At 43.2% G+C, this 27,891-nt stretch overlaps 1 protein-coding gene across 10 annotated transcripts; it reads left to right on the top strand.

The window, feature by feature from the left end:
• On the top strand, nucleotides 1-27,891 carry RBM17 (RNA binding motif protein 17). 10 transcript variants are annotated; one of them, XM_082308311.1, is made up of 17 exons: nucleotides 1-61; nucleotides 1,959-2,099; nucleotides 3,592-3,708; nucleotides 4,627-4,793; nucleotides 6,744-6,841; nucleotides 7,836-7,892; nucleotides 9,841-9,982; nucleotides 11,944-12,095; nucleotides 12,786-12,862; nucleotides 13,232-13,330; nucleotides 13,654-13,726; nucleotides 13,874-14,149; nucleotides 18,274-19,030; nucleotides 19,235-19,489; nucleotides 20,163-20,324; nucleotides 21,522-22,212; nucleotides 25,815-27,882. In XM_082308311.1, exons 2-12 carry the CDS (start codon nucleotides 1,977-1,979, stop codon nucleotides 13,975-13,977), a joined length of 1,209 nt encoding a protein of 402 aa, XP_082164437.1. In that variant the 5' UTR covers nucleotides 1-61; nucleotides 1,959-1,976; the 3' UTR covers nucleotides 13,978-14,149; nucleotides 18,274-19,030; nucleotides 19,235-19,489; nucleotides 20,163-20,324; nucleotides 21,522-22,212; nucleotides 25,815-27,882. The 10 variants fall into 10 exon arrangements, with proteins under 10 accessions (XP_082164437.1, XP_082164431.1, XP_082164434.1 ...); XM_082308305.1 differs by having other exon boundaries at nucleotides 6,747-6,841; nucleotides 13,874-19,030; nucleotides 25,815-27,891; XM_082308308.1 differs by having other exon boundaries at nucleotides 13,874-19,030; nucleotides 21,928-22,212; nucleotides 25,815-27,891.

The raw sequence follows: 27,891 nt of genomic DNA, 5'->3' as shown, positions 1-27,891 counted from the left end.
GCACGGGGCGGCCCTTCCCGGCTGCCTCAGCGGCCGGCTCATGGCGGCGGCGCGCTGACGGGTGAGCGGCGGGCGGCGGGGCCCCAGCCGGCCGCGCCGGCCCGGGGAAGCCGTCCCGGGCTCCCGAGGCGGGTGTGGGGAGGCAGGGCGGAGCGGGAGGCGGGCGGTTGTCCCCCCTCGGCGGCCTGGGCCGCGCTTCTGCTCCCCTCGGAGGGGTCTGGGCCTGTGTGGAGGCGGGGGGGGGAGAGGTCAGGGCCCCTCAGCCCCCGCTGCGCGGCCCATCTGCGGCCCAGCCCTCGGCCCCTTCTGTCCCTACGGAGAAGGGAACTAACGGCCCGCTCTTTCTGCTGGTGTGAGTACAGCCCCTCTGCTTTGCTCCTGTGTGCCTCCCCGGCTGTGGTGCACCCCTCCGCTCCAGGCGGTGAGGCAGAAAGTCGCTTTCCCGCGGTGGCAGCACCCACCCTGTATCCATACCCGCAGCATAACGTACCCCGAGTGCATCCTATCTGCCCCAGAATAGCTGCATTCCTACTGCATAAACTTTACTTCCCTGTGGCAGGTGGGAATTGTCGTCGTGCCTTATCCTCACCCTGTTCCCGTATGCATTATAGTGTTCCCCAATATGTTTCATTCCCTGTACCATATGTGCAATAATCTCCAATGAATGCAGCTTCCTCCATTTTCTTGCCGTGATCTCTGTTCTGCTGAGCCCTGGTTGTTCATGCTCCACTGCAGGATTAAATTGTTTTTTAAAAAATTTTTGCTGAGCTTGCCACCTTTTGGAGTTGTAATATAGTTGTTGTCTGTTGCATCTGAGACTTTTTCCAGAGCTTTAAATGCTTTTAAATGCTTTTAAGCTTTAAATGCTTTTAAGTGGTATCTATAGCAACAGTCATCTCCTATATGTTGGGCAGGTTCCCTCAAATATAAGTATCTGTCAGATCTGTGGGATCAAGTTCTTGCTGATGAGTCTATAAGCTTTCATTGCAGACCATTAATCAGTCCTGTTTGATCCTGCAGTAAATTAAGAAGTGGAAGTTTTTTGGGTGGAGATAGTGTAATCCAGGTCTATCAGAGACTAAATAATGAGCGTACAGGTTGTTCCACAGGTGATAGACATTCAAATTTTTCTCTTCTTCTATTCATGTCAGATGCAATATCAAACAAAGTGATATATTTCATGTCATGTTGTTGATGTTGTTAGCTAGCTAATTTTGTGTGTGTGCGTGTGTGTTGTATATGCATATCTAAGTTCTGTGTATTTGAGAGGCCTTTAAATGTTGTGGAAATAGTTACTTAATAATACTCTGGCAAATATATTTAGTATAAGAAAGATACTCCTTTACGGTGATGCAAAAAATAGTGAAATTTAATGTTGTTATATTTGTACGGATAGTTTTTAAGGTTGGCAGAGACAATAATTAGTGAAATTTGTCTCAGAGACAATAATAGTGAAATTTAATGTTGTTATATTTGTACGGATAGTTTTTAAGGTTGGCAGAGACAATAATTCCTTCGTGTTTGATTCAGTCTTGAGGCGTGTGTTGTTCTTACTGTTGAGTTTCTTTGTGAACCTCAAAATACCAGCGTGGACTACCGTGTACCTTCTTCAAAGCCTGAAATGATTGCTGTCTAATGTTACAAATGTAATTTTAGGTAGTTTCCAACACCTGTTAACATTTGAATATTATTCATTACCTTTCAAACAGTTACTTTTAAACAGCCTTGCTGTAGTCATGTGTATCTGCTACTAACCAGAAAAATGTTATTACTTTGAAATTTCTCTGGCTTTGAAAAAAAGATATATAAAAATATATATATATATATATAATATAAAAAAAAATATATATATATATATAAAAATATGGTGTACAAACATAAGCAAACTAGTAGCAAATAAGCCTTGGACCTAGGTTTGTTATGTCATCTGTTTGGTTTTTTTTCCTTTCGCCTTTTAGTTTTAAATTGAAGAGAAAATGTCACTTTACGATGACTTGGGAGTTGAGACCAGCGATTCTAAAACAGAAGGCTGGTCCAAAAATTTTAAACTACTACAGTCTCAATTGCAGGTGAAGAAGGCAGCTCTCACACAAGCAAAGGTATAGTCCCTTTGTATTTTTGATTTCTATTATTCAAACCTCTTTTATGTTCAGAGCACTGAGGGAAGTTTGTGACCTTAGAATACCAATTTGGGGTAATTTTGCTAGGATTTGTCTATGGGTTTATAGTGAGGAGCCTAGTAAAATTGAGGGGGGCGGAAGGTAAGATGCATGTTTCTTGAAGTCTGTTAGAGGGAGTCTTGCAAAATTAAAATTTAATAAAGAACTGATGTGTGTGCCACGAGCCTCAGATCTTCTAACTACCAGAGCCAAAAGCTGATGTTCAAATCTGACTTTAAAGATAATGAGATTAAGCTTTTCTTTTTTTTTTTTTTTTAAGTAAGTAAGGGTCATACTGTGATTGATAGTTAGCAGTACCGGCCGTTGGTCATTCTTGACATTTTGCATCAGTTGTTATTTACATGTTTTCATCATATTATGCTTTGTATCTGAAAGGCTTTTGATGCTAAAGTGCAAATCGTTGTGCAATAGAAATTTTTGCAGAAAGTATTTCCAGTGTACATGAAAGGGAGAAGGAGTGCAAGCTACTTCTTTGAGCTTAAACTGTGACAGAGCCATTTTCTCTTTTTATTGCTACAGTATTTCATCCTTTTTCTTTAAGCAGAGTTGATATTTTGGTTCAGGCAGGACACGTATGGTCTTTGTGGTGTGTAGGTTATAAACTAAGATTACTTAATTTAAAAAGTGGTAGTAACATAGATACCAAATACTTAAGTAGGCAAAGCATTTTTTCACTGGAATTACTCCTGATTTATGCTGCTAAAATTGAGGGCAGGATTTAGTTGATAATTGGAACAACCTGCATGAATGAAATCTGAATGGCTACTATATTAGATATAGTCTTGGTCTATGTAACTGATCTGCAGTGTATGCGTAGACTAACAGAAGAATAGAATAGGATTAGAAAATTCAGAGTTCAGAATTGATTAAAACGTGATAAAATGTAAGCATGGTAGATCTTTGGAGTAAGTCTAAGCTCCTTCTTAAAAAACCCCACTCGATTCAAACTCATCTGAAGAGATTGCCTGAATTTTTAACATGTGTTTCTGGTCCTAGTCCAAACCTAGGACCATTCACCTACCACTGTATGTTCTAGTACATGCACAAGCAAGGTCTGATCTCAGTCGCTTAAAAAGAGGGAGGTGTGCACTGGTTTCACTGATGTGTTCTGTGAAATGTTGCATCAGATCTATATTTGTGCAGCAGCTCTCTAATCATATTTGGCAACCAGCTGTCTCAGAACTGAGTGGCCTTTGCCACCACTAAAATATGGCATAAACTAAGTTATCCACATCAAGGTTCATTAGAAATGTTGAGAATTTCTTTATGTTGATAAACTGAAGAGAAATTTTATGTTGAGCTTTAAAAAAAAAATGGGAGATACCAGCTGCAAGTATATAAAGAAATCTGATTTTTAGAAAACTATTTTGTTATCTTTTTTTATACATTTTGTGGTTTGGTGCTTTTTCAGAGTCAGAGAACAAAACAAACAACAGTCCTTGCTCCAGTGATTGACCTGAAACGAGGTAGCTCTTCTGATGAGAGACAGATTGTGGACACACCACCTCATGTAGCAGCTGGGTTAAAGGTAAGACCGAGACAGCCAGAAAGTCCAGCTGTTAACACATGTTTTGGAATTGGAATTCTTCGACTGCAGTCTGTATTTTTATTTTTTCATCGTCTTTCCTAGTGGTCAAAGAAGTGATCGTTTTCTGAAATTGATTTCCTCTGTTCAGAGGTTCTTTAATTAATGAACATTTCAACATTATACAGGCTTCCATGTGATACAACATGGAATTACCAAGGTTAATGTGCAGTTAAAATAAAAGTGTTCCTAGCGTATTTCTTCTGGACAGCTTCAAAGTACTTTGCAAGACAGCAATTTGGTCAGGTGTATAATGAATGTAATTGTGATTGCACCAGTGCTGGACCTGGATAGCAATCAACTTAAAAATAAAAGAAAAGCCACTTAACCTTTTAAAATGGATTTCTCATGGTAAGGAATCAAAAGAACTTTCTCCCTGAAACTTTTTCAAAGGTGATGGTTCTGAAATAGTTCTTTGAGAGAAGAACATTGTGTGCACCTCTGTCGGTATTATATTAATAGCACATGATGAAAAAGACTGATGAGATTGTGTGGGAGGACCCCTTGCAGATGGTTGCAACAGCAAGATACCATAATACTTCTAATAATGAATTAATGGGGTTTGAAAAATTCTTGTCCATGTTGATTTGCTGCTGCTTTGGTTTTGGCAGGGCGAGTGGGTGGGGGTGGTTCTTTCTTCATGGAAAAAATTGAGATAGTGAGAGATTGGGCAAAGTGTTAGTTTTAAGTAAACCAAAGATTTCTTCTAGTACCAGTGGGATTAGGGTATTACCTGGCATTATAGAAGCCAGGAATTGAGTTTTGTGTTGTTGAGAGTGAGAAGGAAGTGTTAAATTCTTGGTTTTCAACTGGAAGTTGTTTTCAGATCTCAGCTGAAAAATCTCCTTTTTCTTTTTTAAGGATCCCGTGCCTAGTGGTTTTTCTGCAGGAGATGTGCTGATTCCTTTGGCAGATGAGTATGACCCCATGTTCCCAAATGACTATGAAAAAGTGGTAAAACGTCAAAGAGAGGAACGACAGAGGCAGCGTGAGCTGGAGAGGCAAAAGGAGATTGAAGAAAGAGAAAAGTAAGGCTTTTGTTTAAACTCGTGACATATTGACAAATATATAAAGCACAGACACATCAATTTATTTAGTTTTATCCCTCTAAACAGTTTCAGGGAAATTCTTAAAGGTTTTCTGAAGAATACTGTACACTTGTAGAAACAAACACAGCGTTTTAATTACTGTGTCTTAATGCTCTTGCTAAAATCGCTTAGCAGTGCATAAATTGTAGGATTTATCACGTTTACAGCCTCTGGCTGAAAGATGTGTCAAGTTTTTCTACATTTATTTACTTTATTATAGTAGCAGCAGTGTTTGGGTACCTCATGCATCGTTATCAGACTTTGACCTTGCAGGTGTTTTAGAGTATTGGTTGTCAGTATAACTTGACTACAGAAATACCTTTCAACACTCAATGATAAACCATCCTTTCTGCTTTTAAGTACTACAAATACATTGATGTATTCAGTTTTAAAGATGTAGCTAGCACAGCCTTTGAGAGGCATAGTTGCATTTTCTTTTTTAATATTCTGCATCCAGTGTAAGTAAGCTAATTGTGTATTTATTACTCTCTTTGTTTCTGGACAAAAGAAAACACTACTTATTTTTAATTACCTTAACACCCTTTCCCTGGAATAAGAAATCTCTCTAATCATATTAAAGAAGTTGAAAGCAGATTCAGTATCCTATTGAAATAGGTGGTAAAACATCGGCCAGCCAGGCAGTAAGATAATATTTGCTTATTTTAAGTGAAATTAATAAGCCAGCTACATCATGGCATGACTCATCTAAAGTCTGTGTAACTACAAGAGGGATATTCTCTTGCCCTGTTTAGACTGTGGAAATTAATATTTCTAGTAATTTGGATGTTTCTGCCTTCTCTCGGTTATATCTTTATTGTTCTGGTGGAGGAGGAATGCCTGAGGCTGTCATACGAGCATGCAAGATCTCAGAAATCTGGGCTGTCATTTCCACGGCTTCAGCGTTGATTGCTATTTAGTCACACTTGTACTTCTTGTATGTGGGCCAAGAGGGTAGTCTTTATATATGACATTAGAGAGAGGAAGTGAAAAATACATAATTGTTTCCCCAATTTTAAATCAGAAAGTATCTCAGCCAAACCTGCATCAGATTTGTGCTTTGCAAAAACCTGGGTGTTTAACCGGAGTCTACATTTGTTCTAAATTCACAGTGCAGGGATTCCGAAATTTTGTCTGGTTCCATAGCAGTGCTGTTTTTAGCATCTTGTAGCACAGTTTTGATGGCTGTGCTGGGAATGAGATCTGATTCGTGCCCCAAGCTGTGCTCTTAACTTTTTGGGAAAAATACTTTTCCTTTTTCTAAAGTATTAAAATGAGTAATTTCGTGATCACAATAAATAACAGTTGAAGCCCAAACAATTCTTGATGCATTTCTCAGCTAAATATTAAAAGTTTTAATAGACTTGCCTGAATCTCACTTTAGTTGCCAAGCTCACTTCTCAATAATCTGATTATTTAAGTGCGATGATTTTTTTTTTTTCAATTGACTGAGTAAATGATATTACTCTGTATAGCCTGTGATGGTGAATTTAGAAGAGATACTGTTCAAAGCAGGGTAACTGATGAATGTCTCTGTTACCTTCCTATCGATTCCATCCAACTCCTCTTCCATTGTAGTCATTCAGTCACTACAGTCAGTTTGAACTAGGTTTATTCAGAAGCTTCCTTATTTCCATACATTCTCCTTGGCTGACTTGCAAGTGGAAAATGATCTTGCTTTGGATCATATTATATTTTACAAAAAATACTCCATGAGGATAAAAGCAAAGAAACAAAAAGTAAAGGTGTTTATTTACTTACACCTTCATGGAAATCATTAGAAAATGGCAATTAGAGTGTAGCGGTATAATTTATACTGCAAAGTTGATATCACAAATTAAAGCAAAGGGTTGACTTTGATGGTTTCTTATCCTAACTTACTGTGTCTCCTAGAAGACGTAAAGACAGACATGAAGCCAGTGGGTTTTCAAGAAGACCAGATCCGGATTCTGATGAAGATGAAGATTATGAAAGGGAGAGACGAAAAAGAAGTAAGGAAGCTGTTTATTTTTTTTGATGGGGAAAGAGAAGAAAAAGAGCGGGGGGCAGGGGGCTTCACAATCCTGTTCCTGTTTCATGGATTCTGTATTTCTCTTTTCTTAGCTGAGAAGTATACTGTTATTGCTGAGCCTTTAGATTAAATCTAACATTTTATTACATCATAACTGTGGTAATGCAGAAAACTTCTTTCTGTGGAGGGAGATGGCAGCTAAATTATTTGTGGAAAGACCTCTTTTTACGCTAGTCTGTAGATACCTGTTTTAAGTTTCTGCGTGGTGTAGGTTCCAGGAAAGCGGTGAGGCATGAGGTAAAATCAGGCTGTGAGAATCACTGTTGAGTTTTCACTAAGCTTTTGCTTACCATTCCTGCATTTGTTACTTGAATGCCCTTAGAACTGGTTAGCAAAACGTGGATTTGGGTGAGGAGATATGTCTTTGCACAAACAAAATTAAACTTTATTCTCTTTCAGCAGCAAAGTTACAGTAAATAATTCAGGTCTGTTTTTATTTTAGAAAAGAAAATTTCTGACATGACATTTAAAATATTTGCTCTGCCTTGGGAGTTTGAGACTACATTAGGATATTGCTTATTAAAATACGGAAGGGGCTTTATACTTTACTCTTATGATGGTGTAGTTAATCCTGAACAGACTGTCTTTTTCATTTGGCTTAATCAAGGAGTTTTAGAACTGAAGATTTGTTTCACTGCAGTCTTTAATTTTGAAATCCTATGAAATGTTTATGATAGACCCCATATACGGTACATCACTGGAGTTTGATGTTGTCTCCCTTGATGTGCTTTTCATTCATTTCTAGCTCACCACTGTTGAAACTTCTTAGACTGCTCTCTTGCTACTTCTCTGTTGATAGTGGGGTATGCGAAGAATTGGCTGGTAAGGAGCCAGCAGCTGTATTAAGGTTCAGTGAAGCTATTCTGAGCAGCAGAACCTAATCATACACGTGTTGTCTTCCATTTTGCTCATAGGTATGGGAGGAGCTGCCATTGCACCACCCACTTCTCTTGTTGAAAAGGACAAAGAACGTAAGTACACCAAAATCCTGTCCTCTAAAACCTAGCAGCGGTGTTTATTTCGCACTCAGCCTTCTATTCAGTTGAGTTGTCCTGCCGCTCTTCCCATAGTTTATGTTTTCCCATCTTTATAGCAGAAGGACTTGCACTAGTTCTTTGTTGATGGGGGGAAGCTGTGGGGAACCTGCGATACTACTGTGCTTCACATCTCTGTTCTAAAGGATTCTTTCTGTATTGCTAGAGAAGTGGTTTGGCAAGCTGGTCTGTTATAGCCATGTTCAGTTACTCATTTCTGATGTGAAAGAAGAAATGTTGCAGACAGGTTTCTCTGAGTAGACTAGAAACCTCCACAGCATGGAGACGGAATTTTTCCATTACCCTTTGCTTTAGGAGGTACTCTATGAATATCTTTTCTGAAGGGGTTATGCACTACAGACAGAATTTTTCTAAGTTTTTGAGGGATACAGTGTCTGCTAAAGAGATGTGTGCGCACTAGGGTTTCCCTGAATGACGATAGCTTGAAGATTGCAGTTGTCCACTAGATGGCATAATCTTGCTGTAAGAACAAAACTGTTTGGATTTTTTTGCATGCCTAATTGTCTTAAATTTCTAAATTAAAATAATGAACAGTATGTTGTGTACATTAAAAAATAATAAGAAAAAAGAATCTTATGCACACAAACTTTCCTTTGGGAGTCCTGATTTTATTTATGAAAAGATTCAAATAAAAAAAAAAAATGAAGCTTGGCAGAGTAAGTGAATGATATAATAGTGAAAGTATTTGAAGTGTGTAAACATTAAAAACAGAAACAGATTGTTTTGAGTAAATAATTAAGAGCAATTGAGTAGTGTCAAGGAAAAGTAAATATAGGCTGGAAATGGTAGAAATATCCTGAGGGGGAGAGCTTTCAAAATGTGACATGATCTCACAAGGAAACCTTTGTACGGCTTGTTATTTGATGCTCAAAGCTAGGCTGGAAAAACCTGAGAAAATATTGCTGCAGCAGAAGTCCCATAGTCCCGTCCATCTGCTGCTTAAACAGGGATTTTTTTCCTCATACGACATCCCCAAATTTACGTCTGACATTTTATTTGGTGAGATACAAATACTAGTTCACAAGAAAATGATCTAAAATGAAGTCAGTCTAAAAGTCCGTAAGTACATTCAAAAGTCTTCTGCATATTTTCTCTAGTGTTCTGTAGGCTTTTTTTTTTTACATTTTGCCATTTGACTTGTCAGTGGAAGTTAGTTTAATAATGCAATCGGTATGATTGAGATATCTATGTATAGATATATATATAGAGAGAGAGATATCTCCATCCCTCAGGAAAAGTTGCAGTTCAGAAATTGTCAGTGAGATCTCTTAAAATTGTATAAATACTTTGCTTTGAGTTGCATGCATTCTTTTTAATACACTGATTTCTCTTTTGTGTAAGCATACAGTGTACTTTTCTTTACAGTCCTCAGGCCCCAGGCTGTCTGCATTGATCCATTTTTATCACAATTTTGTTCCTGATGAATGGGGCTTTTAAGTTTGCTTGCCCTCTGTCTGGATAAACTCATTGTAGTGCAGGTGGCCTCTTAATGTTTCTTTTCTCCATTTGATAAGTAAGAGGTTAATAAACGCGTTATAGACCTGTGGGTACAAACTCACTCTATATCCAATGAGGAAAATCCAGAATAACTCAAATCTTGGTTTTGAGAGAGAGAGAGAGAGGTGAGGGGATGTTAAAGCAGCATGTGCAAAGGAATCATTCATCTGATTTGGATTTATGTGGAAGACTTTTTTTCATTTTTTTTCATTTGTTAGTATTAAAGCAGAAAAAAGTACAACTTGCAGATGAAGAGCTGTCTGTAAATGTGTTCGGTTGAAGGCACGGTACTCTAGGGTACCTACATAACAAGTAGGTAGTTCATGCAAAGTATTTTAGTGAAGAAGCATTTGTCTCTTTTCTTCAGCTGTAGCATCATTTCCATTTGAAGAGGAGTCAAGACCTCGGGCACCATCTTCCAAAGCAGCTATTCCTCCTCCAGTGTACGATGAGCCGGAAAGACCTCGTTCCCCCACGGGACCTAGCAACTCTTTCCTTGCTAACATGGGGTAAATGATTGACTTATGCACATTTTGTGGAAAAAGGCATGAGAAGATGGTGGAAACCAAAAGTTAAAATAGTTTGTCAGTAGAGAAGAACACAACCCATTGCATGTATGTGGTTAGTCTGAGTGCATCTACTCCTAACTGCCAGGGTACAGAAAAAGCAGTGGATTTACTCGATCGAGAGAAATGCATTTGAGGTGGTTGCATTCAAGGCTGTCCTTTTAAGCAAGTTCTGAAGCCACATTCCAGTATAAAGTGTTTATGGCTTGTACAAGCCAAGCTAATACAGTATACAGGAAAACACAGATGGCATGTTAGTTCCTCTAGGTTTCTTTTCCAGCTTTGTCTTAAATTTGCTGCGTACCAGTGGGCAAATCATTTCAGCTCGGCTTTATTTGTTTGTTCAAAAATTCAGAGCAGATTTGTGTGAATGTATCAGCTGTGGCTGCAAATCTGGCCATTTACTTTTCTGCCTTGGATTAGCATTGTGTGTAATGCTTGCATTACTACTGTGGCAATGAAATGAAGTCAAATTTATAGTTAAAAACAGGTTAGAGACTTCATTTGAAAGGTGTAGTGCTTAGCTACAGTCCTCTTGTCAGTCGCATGGAGTGTTGTGGAAGTGCAGACTCTGTGTAGTCAAAACTGTATCCAAGACGAACACAGACATAAAAGTGTAGTTTTATTACATAATTACACTGCATTTCCATTTTGGAGACAATTTTTCATGCATTTTTTCAATAGGAATGCTTTTTTTTTTATATTGTCCAGAAAAAGGATAACCGAAGTCAGTACCGTTGGACCAGTTTATGCATTGTTACTGCTTCTAGTTAGCAATACCCTGGGTACTTCACTTCATTGAAGGAAGTGCTAAAAATATGACCCAGCCTGCCTTACTTTGACCACACAATTGGCTACTGTTTATTCTGTGGCTTAGTGTTTTAACCTTTCAGCATTACTTAGTCAGACTTTTTGGGCTTTTTTAATGTGTCTCTGTATGTTTCACACAGTCTGCTTAGAAAATAGTCATGTAGCATTTTCTGTGTAATCTTACATGCCTGTTGGTAAAATGGGGGTGACTGACCACAGACTATTTACCGTGGTGTAAAGTACTATACCATGGCATAACTTTTGTGTCTTGGCCTATCTACTTATGGTTTCCAAACAGATGTCAACACATGTAGGTGTATTTTGATTCTATCTATTCGTTTAGTGGGAATTTCAAAACCTGTCAGTGGAGGTGCTTCTTGTAAGATACTTAACAAAAAAAAAAAGGTACCTTTAAGTAGGTTGGGGACTTTATTGCCTCAATATGTTCTTGAAAATTCAGCAAGATGAGACATGTTTAAATTAATACTGAGGATATCCAGATTTGTTATAGGAGGGGCTAGAAAAGTCATGTACTCTGGAGCTTATGCCAGCTTTGAACTAGTAGATAGTGGAATGTGATCTAATGTGGGAAGTAGACATTCCGCATGTGCCTTTTCTCTCAAGCTTTTGATGCCAGCCACTGACAAAGACAAGACTGGACTAAATAGACCTTGGTGTAATATGTTTTGTGATTTACTGTCAGCAACCTGATCTAGTGAAAGATGTCCCTGCCCATGGCAGAGGGGTTGGACTAGCTGATCTTTAAAGGTCTCTTCCAACCCAAACCATTCTGTAGAGTGTACGATGCTGACTTGCACTGCTAACGGAGGTTGGGTTGTATTTGTAAAAGTATGAACAACTTTATTTAGTTGGTTCCTCTGACAACTCTTCTATCTATAATTCAGGGGTAACACTTTTCATCTGCACAGGGTGCTGTGAAATTGCTAGGTTGTAAAGTCATGTAGAAGCTCTTAAGTTTTCAGTCTCTGTGTAATAAGATTTTAGGAGGTAGAGTATTTGAGCGCTCAGGAGAAATGCAATGTTAATGTTTTCTGTAAGAAACTTGTACTAACTGATGCTTTTTCTCTTTGCAGAGGGACAGTAGCTCATAAAATCATGCAGAAGTATGGTTTCAGAGAGGGCCAGGGCCTGGGAAAGCATGAACAGGGGCTGAGCACAGCACTTTCGGTAGAGAAAACAAGCAAGAGGGGTGGCAAGATCATTGTTGGCGATTCTGCAGAGAAAGGTAATTTTGTCCTGCGCCAATAAGTTTGTGAAACATGGTCAGGGTAAAATAATAGTTCAGGCTTAGTGGAAGCTCCTGGATCTTTTGTTTACCATCTGTAGAGTTGGAAGAATGACTCGTGTTCCTTCTTATGGAAATTTATCTTTTTTATCTTTTTTTAAAGTGGTCCTTTATTATTTTAGCTTATACTCACCTTCCTCATCCGTTGTCTTCCTTTAGTGTTTGGAAGCCTCTTCTCTTCCAGGGGTAATCCTGCTCTGCTTCTGCTGACTTTCTCCCTGTCACGTGCTTTAGCTACTGCTCTCATTTCCCTGCTGTTGTCTGATCGAGGGACAACATCTAGGCTTGCTAGAGCAGCACCTCTGCCTCAGCACAAATGTTGGAAGTCAGGAGATCTCATTTTTAGTTCTTAGGGGATCTGATGCAATTCTGAAGTTATGAATGATTTCCCTCAAAGAAATAGTATGTTGTCAGTGTTCTAGCTTAATTCACATTCTGTAGCAGTGATTTTTCTGCTTATTGTCCTTCCAAATAGCTATGAGTTGTGAATTCCTTACCAATATGAAACTACATTTTGTGGCTTTTATTCCATTGTTTGATAACAGTAAGATTCTGATAAAAGCCCCCATATAAGGTTTAAATGAGCTTTAATTTTAAATTATTCCATGATTCACTGTTCTATCTTCATAGCAGAAACGGGCAAGAAAGCGGATTCTAACCCCTTGACTGAAATACTGAAGTGCCCAACTAAAGTGGTCTTACTGAGGGTAAGTTGGGAGTAAGGGAACATGGCTTGGTATTTGCAGCATACCTGACTGGTTAAAACATTTAAACCTGTGTTCCTGTTACAATGACCCTGCACAGTTCAAACAGTTCTGGTCTGTACTTACGTGGTGCTTTGTGTTGTGGAGAAAATGTGTGTCTTCCTGAGATACAAGTTGTGACTGTAAATCAGCACTGCTTTCGATTATACAGTTACCTTGTCTTAGTACTAGGGAACTGTCTCCTCCTGTGGCTCTTGACTGGTAAACAGCTTAAAGTATTCATGGTCGCAGTTGCATGCATCCGTGATTTGTCTACACAGTCGTCTCTACAGACTACCTCCAGTGAGCTGGGTTTATTCTTTTAACTTTCAGAACATGGTAGGTGCTGGGGAGGTGGATGAAGATCTAGAAGTTGAAACTAAGGAAGAATGCGAAAAATATGGCAAGGTTGGGAAATGTGTCATCTTTGAGGTAAGAGGGATTCTCTCTGGCTGCTCTGAAAGTGAGCTGGGCACTAGTCCCTCATGCCTGACTTGTTACTGCCTTAGAGAAGGGGCATAGATTAGAAGATCTCGCAGGGTCCTCTGCTGAGTTGTGATTCCGTATTTTCCGTATCTGTAAGATACAGATTTTTAATGTTGAAACTGGGCAAAAAATGCCTGGGTATTGTGCTTTTGGAATTTATCATGTTCTTCTCACTACTTTTGTGAAGAACAGCAATTTAAAACGGTGTTTTTGTTATTGTTCTAATTACTTCTGGGTTTGTTTTCTTTTTTTTTTTTTTTTCATTTCAGATTCCTGGTGCCCCTGATGATGAAGCTGTAAGAATATTTTTAGAGTTTGAACGGGTTGAATCTGCCATCAAAGGTAGGGATACTAAATTGTGTCCTGTGAACCTTAGGGTTAACTTCTGTAGAGAGATTACACAGTCTCACCGATTAGACTGTTTAGCTAAAGAAATGTTTTATTTTATTGAATTGCTGCTTGCTGACCTGTTCTTGGTTTCCATTCCAGCTGTTGTGGACCTAAATGGAAGATACTTTGGAGGCAGAGTTGTGAAGGCTTGTTTCTACAACCTGGACAAGTTCAGAGTACTGGATCTGGCAGAGCAAGTTTGATTTTTAAAAATCTAGCTCGAGGTGTCACTGTTTTGGCAATCATGTTTTCAGCGGTAGGCTGGGAATAAAGAAGAGAAAAGTAGCTTTCCTAGCAAACTGGAAACAAGCCTCATTGAATGGATTTTTCGCATTCGTTGTGACTTACATTTTTGTAATATAAAGCCCTTTGAAAGTAAGATTCACGTCTGTGTGTTTTTGAATTGCACAATTCTGCTTATTGCTCTGGGGATCCTGGTTTTTTTGAGCTTTCAGATGACTTCGTTCTTTTGAACACCCACTGCTGAGGAGATGCTTTGTCTGTATTCCTGCTTTCCTTGTTCTGGTGCTTCATCATGGAGTCCCTGTGCTGCATCCACCATAAGTGGGAAGCTTTGGAAAAGAACTGTGTGCTATCATGCTTCTCTTCCCTGATGGTATCTCTCAGAGTTACAGCCTTGCTCTCGTAAGTCCTCCGTCTGCACGCCAGAGTGATTTGGGGTCGTTGGACAGTTGGCAGCTAGTTCGGTCTCTCCTGACTCCAGGACAATACTTTATGCCAGAATGGAGACTAAAGTAACAAGGAATGAGTCTGTCTTTCTTCCCAAATCCAAAGAAAATACACATTTAACCCAGGGAAATGGAAGGAGGAAGGAATTTAAAATGCTTAGCCATTTGAATCAGAATGAGTGGACTGTGAGCAGGAGCTCTGTGCTGTCAGGCAGTCTTTGCTAGAAATATCCAGGGTTAACTTGTTACAGGTTGTTCTTGAAATGCTGTAGCTACGACTGAGGGAAACTCATTCTTGTATCGGGCCAGCTATCAGATTCTTACTTCCTCTAACGTCACGCATAGATCACTAACTTTTTGTTTAATTGATTCAAACCTGGCATTTGCGCTCTTGATGTATTTCTATATTTGAGGTCAAATAACATCAGGGTTAGGCTTTTTGTTTTTTGAGAAGGAGTGCCAGTGAAAGTTTTCAAAGTAGGAGGCGATGGAAGAAAATTCTCATATGCAAATCTGAAGAGTTGACAAACTAAACTACTAAACACTACAACTTTTTTTTTTTTTTGTACCTGATGTAAAATAATACATAGCACTCTGCTCCTGATTGTATGTTTGCTTTTTGTTTGGGAACAGTATGTGACAAAGGTGGCTATGCAATGGTGGCAGTTGTCGCTGTGCTCCATTGCACCTGGAATTGTGCAGATACTAAAATGGAAGTGAGCTCCGAGGGCTTTGTAGCTGTTTGAAAGCTGATGCTGGATGTCTTTTTCCTGTTCTACACATGTATTGGGGGGAGGGGGTATAGACCTGTAGTTGATCAATGCTGTGAATATCTCCAGTTATTGCCCTTTTATTAAGTTTTGGCTGCAGATCTATATGCCAAACCCTTGGTCTTGTGTTTTGCTTATTTTGTCTGCTTGTGTTCCACAAACTTCTGTACAAACATCTGCTTGTAAAACAGAAAACAGTTTTTAAAAAAACTTGTATTTTACCTACTGCGTGTTGGCTTCCTCACTGTCCTCTTCTGTTGCACAAGGCCTTCCCGCAGAGTCAGTCACTTCTGCACCACGTGTGCTGCTCTTGGCAATAGTTGTAATCCACCATTAGAAAACCTCACGGCAGCAGAGGTGAAGAACCAGCCTGACTAATACTAAAACCACAGCACTTGAGGCAATAACAGAATCTAGATTCTGTTATTGGCTCTGCTGTTAGTTTTCTGTTTGACCTTGAGCAACACTTTAAGGCCTTTTGCTACTATGTAGTAAAACAAAGAAATTAGCCTAATATGAATCTGCATAGACTTGCTTATAAGAGTCAAATAATTTTGAGTGGCATGCTGTAGAAAGTTGAGCACTGATAACAGATTTAGTATGATCTGAACTTGGCTTGAAATATGACTTGGCTTTAAGCAACTTGATTTATTTACGGCTCTTATTTCAGCAAATACCTCTGTTCTGAGTGACTAGCTGCAAGCATTTCCTGAGGTATACAGACGACTACTTGTGTCTTCTAACCAGCTGTTCGGCTGTTTTTTCTCTACTACTAGTTTCTGAGCTTCCAGTTTGATGAGTTGGAGGTCTTCCATTTTCTGAGAATTGCTTTACTGGCAAGTTTTGAACCATTTAGTTCTAAAAATGCTTATTGTCATTGAAGACTTACGTTTAAAGTTTACCCCTGGAAATACAGGGGAGAGGACTTGTTCATTTAGTGTTTTGTGTAGGAGATTCATGCTATAAATAACCTATTTTTCTGTACCGTGGGGTCTCTAAGACAGCATAAGCATACCTCCTTCGAAAGTGTTAGCAGCCCTACGTTGCCTTTCTTTCATTTCTTTGTGGGTACTCGCTTTGGTGGGTGCTGTGCGAATACGTGACACCGGCGCCTGGTTTGTCAGCAGTTGTCCTTTAGGTGCTGCAAAACACATGCAAACAGGAAAATGCAAATGCATATGCAGATGTGGAAACCTGAAAAGGATCAGGTGTGCTGACTGAGGTCCTTAGTCAGACCTTACTTGTCACAGGTAAGGTAGATAGTAGGAATTATTTTTTTGCAAGTGCACGTTCTTCCACTTAGCCTGTCTTGATGTGTTGGCTCAGACTTTCTCAGGTATGGCTGTGTCTTGCATGCCTTTAAAAATTTGGTTCTGAATTTACTTCTCTACTTCCTACCTCCTCTGGAATCTTGTTACTGACTTGCTTCTATTCCTAGTAGTTTCTCCAATTACTTTTTATTTAACACCTCCAGCTCTTCCTGCTTACATATTTTTTTTTTCCTTCCATGATTCATCAGCGCCCTCTCAAAAGGCTCAGCAGCACTTAATTTGGAATTCTTTGTTCCAGCTACAAAGTTTTACTTGTTTATTTGGCTTTGCATACTCGAAATTGTGCACCCACCTTTTTCTGTAAGGTGCGTACTTGTAACTGCGGTCTGAAGCAATAATATTTTTGTTTCCGTTTTTGTGTGGTGTCTTAAAAGGTTATGATTTTACAGAAAATGAAGAGGATGGTGGCCTGTTAAGATACATTTGCTTTATTGGCAATACAGTCGTGGTTATACCACTTCAGATGAAGCGTTTGGTATTTTTCAGGCCTGATTTCCTAAATTGAAGCTTCCATATTTTAAGTACTCGTGTAAATACTCTGATTCTCTACTATGTTGACTAACTGAATCTCCTCTCGGGCTAAGTATGAACCGTTCATGACTTCTGGGAGTCTAGGTTAGATGCCTACTTAAGAGGGATTTGACAGTGTCCTGAAGCTAAGAGCAAGCGGAGAGGGATGTGTAGGACGTGTCAGCGCGGAGCTGAACGAGGTGTCCCTAGTGCATTATCAACCCTGAAGTCTTAAGAACAGGGATTTGCATAGCGGCATAACCATTTGCTGCCGCCTTCTCTTCCTAATTCGTAACACTGGCGGCTGTTTTAACAGCAGGGAAGTATTGACCTGATGCTTTCGTAATTGTTACAACCCCAAGGTTTCGTTCCTGAGTGGTAACAGCTATTTCAGAGCCCATCGTACATAGGTTATGACTGTATTTTCTTAGGCGCACTGGTTTCCGATTAACCTATGTTGAATTTCAGCTGTCAGTTTATCACTTGCCTACTCTGTGTCAGACTAAAGAAATCTGATGAAATGGACCTCGCAGGGAACATTTTTAACGTTACTATTGTCAACATCTAAGCTTGCTTTGCCAATATTATACGAAAGGTGAGAGCTGTTGCCCCAGAACTTGCTGTCTGAATAGCCATACGAAGAGGGAGGGAGGCCGGTACAAAAAGTGTCTTGCCTAAGGTCACGTAGAAGGTTTATTGGAGAGTTGGAATTACACCTATCGCCCTGTACTTGCAACTGTGCAACCGAAGCCCACCTTCTTTGTGGAGTTGCTTTTTAACAACAGAAAATGGTAACCGCTCTTAGCCTTGAACTTTGGGTTCTGAAGCGAATTCAGCTTAGGAGAAGGAGATGTAATTTGTGTGCTGCCGTCTGTGTAAGCGCTTGCCTTTTGAGGCGCTTATCTGAAATCAAGGTCCTGCGGTAGGTTTGTGTGCGTGTGTCGGGGTGTTTCACCCTTCTGTGCAGGAGAAAATGTGCATTGTAATCCCACATAGTTTTCATAAAGGTAGAAGTTAAAATATGGAAGGCTTCAAATAAATTCTTAAACCTCTTAAATCTTTCTTGCTCTGTGAACAAGTCTAATGAGGGAGTACTTTCGGTCCTCACAGCACTTAGTGCGAGAGGCCCTGAGCAAGACTCCGATTCATCCCATGTTAAATTAAATCCCATGTTCGTGCCTGGGGTTGTTCCTCCCCAGGTGCGGGACTTGGCACATCTCCGTTGAGCTTCGCGATGCTCCTGGCAGCCCATTTCTCCAGCCTGTCGAGGTCCCTCTGGGTGGCAGCAGGACCCTCTGGCGTATCAGCCGCTCCTCCCGGGTTGGTGTCATCTGCAAACTTGCTGAGGGTACGTTCTGCCCTATCATCCACATCGTTAATGAAGATGTTAAACAGGACTGGACCCAGTATAGACCCCTGGAGTACACCACTAGTTACTGGCCTCCAGCTAGACGCCGTGCCACTGATCACCACCCTCTGGGACCGGCCATTCACCCAGTTTTCAATCCACCTCAGTGGCTGCTCATCCAACCCATACTTCAACAGCTTCTTTATGAGGAGGATCTTATGGGAGACAACGTTTGAGACCCGCACTGAAGTCCAGGAAGACAATATCCCCTGCTCTCCCATCGTCCACCAGGCCAGTCATTTCATCGTGGAAGGTTATCAAGTTGGTCAAGCATGACTTCCCCTTGGTGAATCCATGCTGACTACTACTGATGATTTTCTTGTCCTTCATGAAAACAGTCTCCAAGATTAGGTGCTCCAGAATCTTAGAAATAAATGAAAATTCTCTAAAAACTGGAAAAGAGCAAGAGCATCCATCTGTTTACATCTAACACCGATAACGTGTTCCTGAACAGCTACAAGCCTATAAACCTCCTTTCCCCAATACAGCAAGAGCTGCTTGTGATGGCGGAGAACTTACTATGTTGCTTACAAGCACCTTCTGTCCCAGTAAGTGCAATGCTATGTGGTAATGATTGGCTCCTTAGGAGAATTCATGCCTTTAGGTGATGAGGCAGTTGTCCTTAAAAGAGGAATAGGGATTGATTGCATTAGCAGTCTGTTAATTTGCTGTCAGCTGAGCAAGGAGAGTATGCAGCCTGTCTGCAGCTGGAGGTTTTATTTGCTGCTTTGAAAACTCCTGTGTTTTTTCAGGTGCTGTTTGGATTTCTCAACCTTATGTTTGCATTTCTATATGGAGACCCTTCAAGAGAGGCAGGCACTGGGGTGGGTTGTCGCACCACCGCTTCGAGAACCAGCCGCTGGCCAGACTCCAGCTGCTCCCTGGTGGCAGTCAGCGCCTGAGTTGGGGCTTCACCCCCGTGCCAGAGGAAAGAACGGAGCTTTTGTGAAATTGTGGATCTGTCAGCCAGAAGATTTGGCTTTCTGCTATGCTGAGCTGTGGAAGAGGTGGGTTTTTCACAGATGGACTTGGGAATTTTTGAGAGTAGTTGATACTTGACTTGATACTCGACTGTATGTTTAATACGTGAACGTCATCTCTGTCCTCTTTTGGCCCAAAACTGCATTTCAGGCGGGTGTTTTATCACCTGCGAGGTAGTTTAGTGTTAAACACACCTGCTTTTCCTTTTTCTGAATGTTGGCTTGCTGCGGTGTTCTGGAGAAACAACTGCTTGAGCTAAGGAGGTAGGAGTGCTGGTGCTCAGAGCCATGCACGAGAGATGTTTGTGGGTATTTTGAGGTGTTGGTTGATTGAATAACCGGTCTGATCTCCTGGGAAGGCTCTCATCTGTGCCTGGTAAGCACTTGTGGAGTGAGCTTGAAAATTAACCTTTTCCTCAAAGGACTGCAGTGACATTTTATGCAGCATAGAGGATGATAGGACTTTTCAAGGACACAAAAACTGGAAATTATTTGAGTTGCTTATAACATCAGCCAGCTCCAGAGCCTACGGCCTTAACCCCTGGGCAGCTCTAGACATAATGATAGATATTCATGTCTTGTGTCAGGAGCAACAAACGAGTAGCTGCTGCTTTTTCCTCCTCACCAAAGGATCTGTGAACTCTGAAACTTTGTTTAAATGAGCATTTAGGGTGGTAATACCACCTTTCTCTTTCTGCAGGCCAATGGGTTAGATGTGCTGTTTGCCTTGAATGTCCAGGGTGATTTTACTTGCTATTTACTGCAAAAAATCTTTTGTCACTCGAGATGCAACTCAGCAAGTTAGTCATGAGGAAGAGAAAACGGAGTAAAGTCTCCACGACTTCTAACTGCTGAAAAAAAGGTGGGCAAACCTAAAGTCTTCCACTTTTACGTTCCTCAAGAGAGAGAAACAGATGACAAAGTCCCCGTCCGTATGCCTGTGCTTGATAGCTTACCTTGAATTGCGCAGTAGCTGGCAATAAATGCAAACGTGCTCCCGGGGTGAGCTGTGCTGCTTTAGTGATCTTGCTGTCTGCGTCAGGTGGGGCTGGGCGTCGCTCGTGGCTTTCTGTACACAGGGGCAAACCCACAGCTTCCCATATCAGTAAGCAAAGCCCTCCCCGAATGGGGGGAAAAATGGACGTTGAGGTGAAAAAGCTGCAACGGAAGAGCAGAGAGGTGAAAGCCAAGGAAAGCATTGCAATTAATTGGGGAAGGGATAGCGTGCATGCTTCTGCAGATTTTTCCTCTCATATCTGCTTTCTCTGATTTCTGATCCCTGCTGAGCTCATGATTGTGGCTTTACGGCATTTCCTTTCCTTTCTTCTTCCCTTTCCTTTCTTCTTCCCTTTCCTTTCTTCTTCCCTTTCCTTTCTTCTTCCCTTTCCTTTCTTCTTCCCTTTCCTTTCTTCTTCCCTTTCCTTTCTTCTTCCCTTTCCTTTCTTCTTCCCTTTCCTTTCTTTGTTTCCTTTCCTTTCTTTGTTTCCTTTCCTTTCTTTGTTTCCTTTCCTTCATCAGGAAATAGGGAAATCCCAAAGCACAGGGATTCGTGCTGCGTTTCATTCTTGTTAGTATAGAAATGTATGAGTACAGCCTTACGTTTTATATCCAAACACCCTAAGCTTTCAGCCCCGGAGATGTGGGCCGCAGGGGGCGGGGGACCGAAGCTCTGCTCCCACCGGACCGCGTCTCCTGTGCAGGACACCCCGCTGCCCTGCGCTGGCAGGCCTGAAGGCTGGTGCCTGCCTGCCCATCTCCCAGCAGCTGGAGCACGCTCTCTCCAGCGCTGCGTTTGGTTTACAAGATAAAGCAGCTAACGTTGGGGGCGGCTAAAGCAGGTGCCGGAGATTTTGCAAGGATGCTTTAAGTGGCACACGCTTAAAGCCCAAGACAACCTCACCTATATGGAAAACAAGATCTTTCCCAGGAATATGACTAACCCTTTCCTTGCTTCTCTCCTGCTTCTTATTCCTCCTGTAGGAAGAATGTGGTTTTTTTCCAAAGCAGTTTTTAAGCATCTTGCCACTTCATAGCCCTTGTGTTGTTTTTCCTCTCCCAGTCTCTAAGGTGTGATCTCTAGCCTCCACTTGAGAGCTTGCAGCAAATCAACAGCTCAGGAATCCATGTGGTCCTGCCAAGACAAAGGTCTTCAACTCATCACAGATTCCTCCACCTCTTGCCGCGGGCAGAAAGCTGGGTAGCTGTTTTGGACTTTGCTGCTTTGAACTTGTTAAACTCGTATAGCAATTGTGAACCAAAGCTCACGTGATACTCTAGCAAAACACACAAAGCTCCTCCAGCACCCGCTGCTCTTCTGAGGATGGGAAGAGAAAACCGGTGGGGTTTTGTCATTTGAGGCACTTCAGGAAAACGCTGGGACTCTGCCATTGTAGTGATGCAGGGTCTTCGCTGGGAGAGGATACGGGCTGGAGCAATCCCCAACAACTCTTCTTCCCTCTTTGTAGGAGAGAGTGATGCACTCACCCAGCAAAATTTAAAGGCCTTTCTGGGGAAGTAATCATACGGCAATGAAGTATACTCAAACCAGGATTCAGGTGTTGGCGTCAAGCACAAATTTAAGAGGAAGGCCCAGGAGCGTGCAGCCCATCTCCCTGTTAAAGCCGTGCACATCATCCCATATGACACAAGGCAGTTGCTTCTGCAGATGCTGTCCCACCAGTATCACGTTCACCTGCGAGGGCTCAGCTCCTCTGGGGAAGTCAGGAATTTAGGGCTAATAAGGAAATCAAGTAAGTCCTGAAAATATCTCCAGCCGTCACAGTGCTATTCATGTATTTGCCCCCACTCTCTTCACTTTGCTTTACACCTGATCATTTCAAAGTGTTTTGCTTAGTTTTATTTCTATCTCGCAGGTTGCTTTCTTCATGGGCAAAGCCTGATGGTCTCTGTTTTTCCTGCAGCACTTTTGCAGGCAAAGCTTGGGGGACTTAAAAGCCAGGAAGCTTGGATCTACTATCAGTTTTCATATTAAAAAATCATGATGATGGCATCATAAAATCAATACATAATTTTTTTTTCTGAATAAAAAAAAAGGGGGGGGGGGATTTAACTGTGTGGCAAGGATTTGCCTCACCAAACCTGGACTGTGTGAAATAGAATTGATTATTTGTCACTCTGGATGCATCAGAGGAAGGATGGAGATGTTTCTCCAAATGTGACATTTTCTCTTCAGTGCCAGGTGGGTGTGTGGTAGCAGTTCAAAGCCATGGAAATCAATGGAGAGGGGAGACTGAGTTTCCTGCATGGGAAGAGCAAAATCACAGTTAGAAACCTGCTCGAGCAGGCCACCATGTATCTGACAGCGGGTGGTGCTGCTGAAGCAACTACTGCACGCAGATCACTTCTGGGAAATGCTGTCTGGTTCCTCATGGGGACCTTTCTCTCCAAAACCCAAAAGCTGATGACTGTGCAAAACAGGAGACCAGGGTCCGGAGCTGTGCAAGGGACCAAGAGCACCTGGTCCTAAGTCTTTGACCTGCATCTCTCTAATCCAGTCTTGTCTCAATACCTTTATAGAGCACCTAATCTTTGTGATATGAAGATGCCAGCTCTAATACCAGAGGTCAGCAAAAAGTAATCTGTCTAGGTCAGGCTCCAGTGAGTGTGGTGGTTGGCTGGAAAGTTTCCAAAAGCTCATCGTTCCCAGTCCCTGCTGCATCTTAAGCTCTGATGACCTGGTTGTGCTGCCTGCTCTCCCAGCAAAAAACGGTATTGCCTTTGCTAGCGAGAGGCCACGAGCCTCTTTGCAACTTTCCCTTCTGCTAAATTTGCAAGGCTGAAGCATCAGGCTTGCGATCGACATGCAGGGAGAGCTCGCCGTGTGAAAGGGAGCTGGATACCAGGTGTCTTTGGCTGCTGGAGCATGGGAGGATTAGCAAAGGCCTTGAAAACATGGGCACAGGCTGAAAACAGAAGTCTCAGGGCTATAAACAACTCGCTGATGGTCAGCAACCGGTCATTGAAGTGCAACCTTGAGAGCTGGGAGAGATTGGCTTAGGCGGAGCAGCAGCAGCGTAGCAAGAAAACAGCTGAGCAGTGGGATAAGGGGCCTGATGCTGCCTGGGAAAGCAGCACCTTCAGACAATGTGTAACCCAGGGGCTGAGGCCAGAGGCCAAGAGCCTGCCAGGGCACTCAGACATCCTATAGAAGGACAAAATAGGATTATACAAACCTGATCGATCATATAAGCACGTCCCACAACATATCCGGCGCCAGCAATTATGAGCACCCTCGTCTTTCTTGGGTTTGTGCCACGCAAGCCGCTCAAAATGTTATAAATATTTCAAACGAGCTGTTTGCATTATTATTTGCTTGTAGAGTACAGCCCTCGGAGTGAAGGAGATCCCCGTGACTGATTCTCAGGCTGAAATGACTGCACAGCTCCAACCCAAGAAAAGCACCGACATCCTTGTCTCGCAGACTGCTACCACCCATTACCTTACTGTACTGCTAACTGGAAAGGGAGTCAGTTCAGTACTGATTTCCTGGCTGGGCAATGACTGATACGAAGATCCGTTCCTTCCTGTATAAGATCTTCTGCTTCCCTTAGGTATGACCAGAAATGCTGAGCAGCTTCACCTGGGACAGCATCCCATCTCCCGTGCCCCTTGATACAAAGCCTGGTTGTGCACACCTATTGATTCGGTGCAAGGTGGGGAAGGAAAGGTAAATCTCCATCTCCATCTTGGCCAAAGAGGGTTTTTCTGGGGTTAGGGATGGAGCTGAGGACTGCAGCCACAGCATCTCAGCCAAATATGGGTTTTAAACCTGGGAGAAAAGTAAAAGGACTCTTCGCTGGATTAGTTCTAACGAAGCAACCCCACTAAAGTATTAATGGTCATTAAATCATGCTTCTCCTTCCTTTGGAGACAGCTTCCTACAGGATGCGGCTGGGAAAGGTGCCCACAAACATCGCTGCTGCTGCCGGTGCCTCTCCCATGGAAACCAGTGCTTGGGAAGATCTCGAGAAGCCATCTGGACCATCCCTCAGCCCCGGGGCAGGATCGGCACCGGCTAAGACCGTTCCCAGCCTGTTTGCCCAACCTGTTCCTAAAATGCCGAGTGATGCTGAGCCACCCACCAGCCTCTCTGACCGTGCAGCCTGGAGTTTGTGCTCTGCCAAGAGGAGAGCCATCCTCATTTCACTGTCCTGAACCATATTTTGTTCAGTTTCACCTATACCTGTTTTCGGGACCAACTTGCTTCTCAGTGTTTTTCTTTTTTTAATTATTATTATTACTTTTATGTTGTTCTTTTTAGATCCCAGACAGAAATGCTGCTGAACAGTGAGTAAGGGGGGAAAATCCTGGTGCACCAGAAATCTCCAGACTATGTTTGAAGGCTTACCTGTTTATTTAAACTGTCTGGCACCACTTAGCTGCCCCATGTGCTTTCTGTGGGTGAAAACCAATAGTATCTAATATAGGGAATGAGGCAACAAGATGCTCCAGCTCCTACAATGGCCTTGGCTGGAGCTTGGAAGCTGCTTTCTGGAAATTGTCCATGTGGAAAACAGAGAGCAGATGTGTGGAGACCAAGGATGGTCCCACCTGAGATCTTTCCAGCCCAACGCACAGAGCGACTGGAGCAAATCCCAGTTATCAACCAGATGCTTTATTCGCTTTGATTTCCTGGGGACCAGATTGAATGGAGGATGGAGCTTGTAAGCCTCTTCCCTTGAAGAGCAGCTGGGTCCCAGGTGACTGACCTTGGTTTTGCCCATGGGATGCAGGGGAGAAGTAGGTGCTTCAGTGCTGTGCAGGCACCTCTTAAATCCCCAAACACTGCTGGAGCAGCAGGAGCAGCCCTCCGTCCACTCGGCTGCCCCGGGGCTGGGTGCGCGCCCAGGGGTTATTTAAGCCTTTGCACCATTTCAGCCAAGGGGGTGGCAAAGCCTCTCTGCCTCCCTGCCCAGGCGATGGAAGCACCTTAACGGGGACCTTAACCACCAGCCTCTAATACAAGACCTGATCGCACCTACGAGGCTCTAATATCCTCTTGCTGGGAAGTTTTTGGAGCTGAACTGCTGGTGTCCAGGAAAGATCAATGTTGCAGGAAAAAAAAACAACCGAGGAGTTAGGCACCTTCCTTGCTCTGCAGGCACTGAGCAGGATGTTATGGACAACAAATTTGGACATGAGCATCCAAACGTGGATTTTGATGGACGTGACGCCCAAGTTCACTATTGGGTCTAACCCTGAGTGTATCGCATTTTGTTTCTTTTGCCAAGCCCTGGAATCATGTGCTGGAAGTATTCTTCCAGAGATGAACTGCTGATCCTCATTTATCCCAGGCCATAAAACTATAAAAATCTCTTTTTGTGTTTTATAGAGATTTGGAGGTTCATCACTTCAAGGAGCAGCACTTGTTGCCTGGAGTACAGCGAGTTGGGCTCCTGTTCCTGCCGGGGGTGGATCAGCAGAGCTCCTGGGCGGTAGACGAGGAAGGAGGCCAACAACTGGTGGGAAAAAAGGTTTTGTCAGCAGGATGACAGCATGTCCTCCCCCATGCCCTGGGGATCCAGGATGCTTGGAGACACAGCGTTAGGTCAAGCTGCCAACCCTCACAGAAAATGTCAGCCCTGTGCCTGCTCCTGCCCGCCTGGGGCTGGATCCTGCACAGGGACCGTCATGGGTAGATTCTGGCACTTGTGAGCTGCTCTGCTCGCTTGGGCTCCCCGAGCAAGCTAGGGCAGTGCCAGCTTCTCCTCCTCCTCCCTTTAGTTGCTCCCCATTTCTCAACCATGAGCTGTGCTGGGACGGCTGCAAGGAGAAGCCAGGGCCGTGCGGTGCAAGAGCCTGGGCACGGAGCGGGGCTCAGAAGCCTCCAGCAAGGGGTGGAAGGAGCCTGAAGGACACAAGAGGGGCTTCACAGGCTGTGGAGTAGCATCAGGGCTGGCTGAGCTGCCTCCAGAAAGCGCTGGCTGCTTCTGCTGGAAAATGCAATGAAAGGCAGGTTGCCGTTGTGCCGCCCTGGCCTCGGGCATGGCTGGGGTGTCTTTCTCCTGCACGTGGGTGTCGGGCCACGTGGAGCCAAGAAGGACTCTGCTTTACCTGCTGGGCTGTGTCTGGCAGCAGCACGTGGACGTCTAGCCCAGCTGCCTTGAATTTTCCCAGCCTGCAGCGCTTTAGGGTTGCTAAATGTCCTGGGAAATTCCATTTTTGGATTATTTTTACCCAAGAAAATGATTGCCCGCTCAATTTGCCTGGGCAGAGACCCAGCCCCAGCATGTCCTGCCATGTTCAGTGGGAACAGGGTAGAAACCAGCTGCTGTGACTGGTTCCAGTTGTTGGAAGGAAGCCCAGCAGCCCAGGCCACCAAATCTTCTATGCTTTTGTCCCTCACATGGTGCTGAGGCTCAGGGACATCTCCCCCCCGAGCAGGGCAGAGACAGCAATGCCATGTAAGCCGTTGATGTCCCTGCCATCCCTGCTGGAGTTACAGCTCTCATAACAGAGCCCGGGGGGTGTTTTTTTGGAGTGCTCTTCACCCACTGGCTTAAACAGGTTTCTCCAGGGGGGTTTAAGCCAAACCTGGCAGACTCTGCACTGGAGCAGATGAAGAGCGCTCACCTTGACCATCGTGGTGGTCTGCATGGGGCTGGAGCCTGCAGTAGATGGGCAAGGAGGCTTTATGCCACCACGGCCACCAGTGCAGGGGTGGTCTGAGGAAGGTCTTGGTGATTCCAGGAGGGAGGAATGGTTCTGCAGGGAGCAAAGACACAGCAGAGAGCTCATGGTATTGCTGGAGTTTCTCTTGAACTAGCTCCAAGCCGATGCCTCTTTCTACCTCCAGGGAGGGCACTAAAGGAACCACAGTAAAAATAAACAACTCTCCCAGGCGGTAATGCTCCACCTTCACCTCCTGCTGCAACCTGAGCTGCAGGTTGAATGGTAGAGATTAAGCCACACAGACCTGATTGTGCTCCAAAACTCTGGGCTTGGCTCACGGCTGGTCCCAGCCCCACGCTGGCCGTCCCTGCTGTGATCCCAGGAGAGGGGGATTTGCACAGCAGGATCTGAACGGCCAACTGCCTCGGCCTCGGGTGGTCCAGCCTGTGCAAGGGCAGACGGGAGATGCTAAGCGGGGGGGGTCTGAGTTTCTGGCTCCCTGGTGTTGGAAGCAGTAGAGTTTTCCCAGCTTGGCCCAGTGCCACCACCCAGAAGATGGGATCGGTGCTCTGCTGAGCTCAGGAGATCGGCAGAGGTGATGTGGGAGGCCAAAATTCCATTATCCCACCCACATCCATTCCACTCAGTTCTGTACTGGTCCTACTAGGAAAAAAAAAAAAAAACACCGCAAACCAAACCAAAAAACAAATTCCCAGTGCCTTCCATCCCTTTCTAAGGCCATCAGCTCCTTGTCCTGTCCCCTGTCACCTCTCTCCCAGCCCTGCTGTCTCCGGGAA

This window comes from Platalea leucorodia (assembly GCF_965183815.1).
Source record: "Platalea leucorodia genome assembly, chromosome: 4".
Classification (NCBI taxonomy): Eukaryota; Metazoa; Chordata; class Aves; order Pelecaniformes; family Threskiornithidae; genus Platalea; species Platalea leucorodia.
The sequence above is the reverse complement of the archived record's forward strand: the minus strand, read 5'-3'. Positions and strand labels throughout refer to the sequence as shown.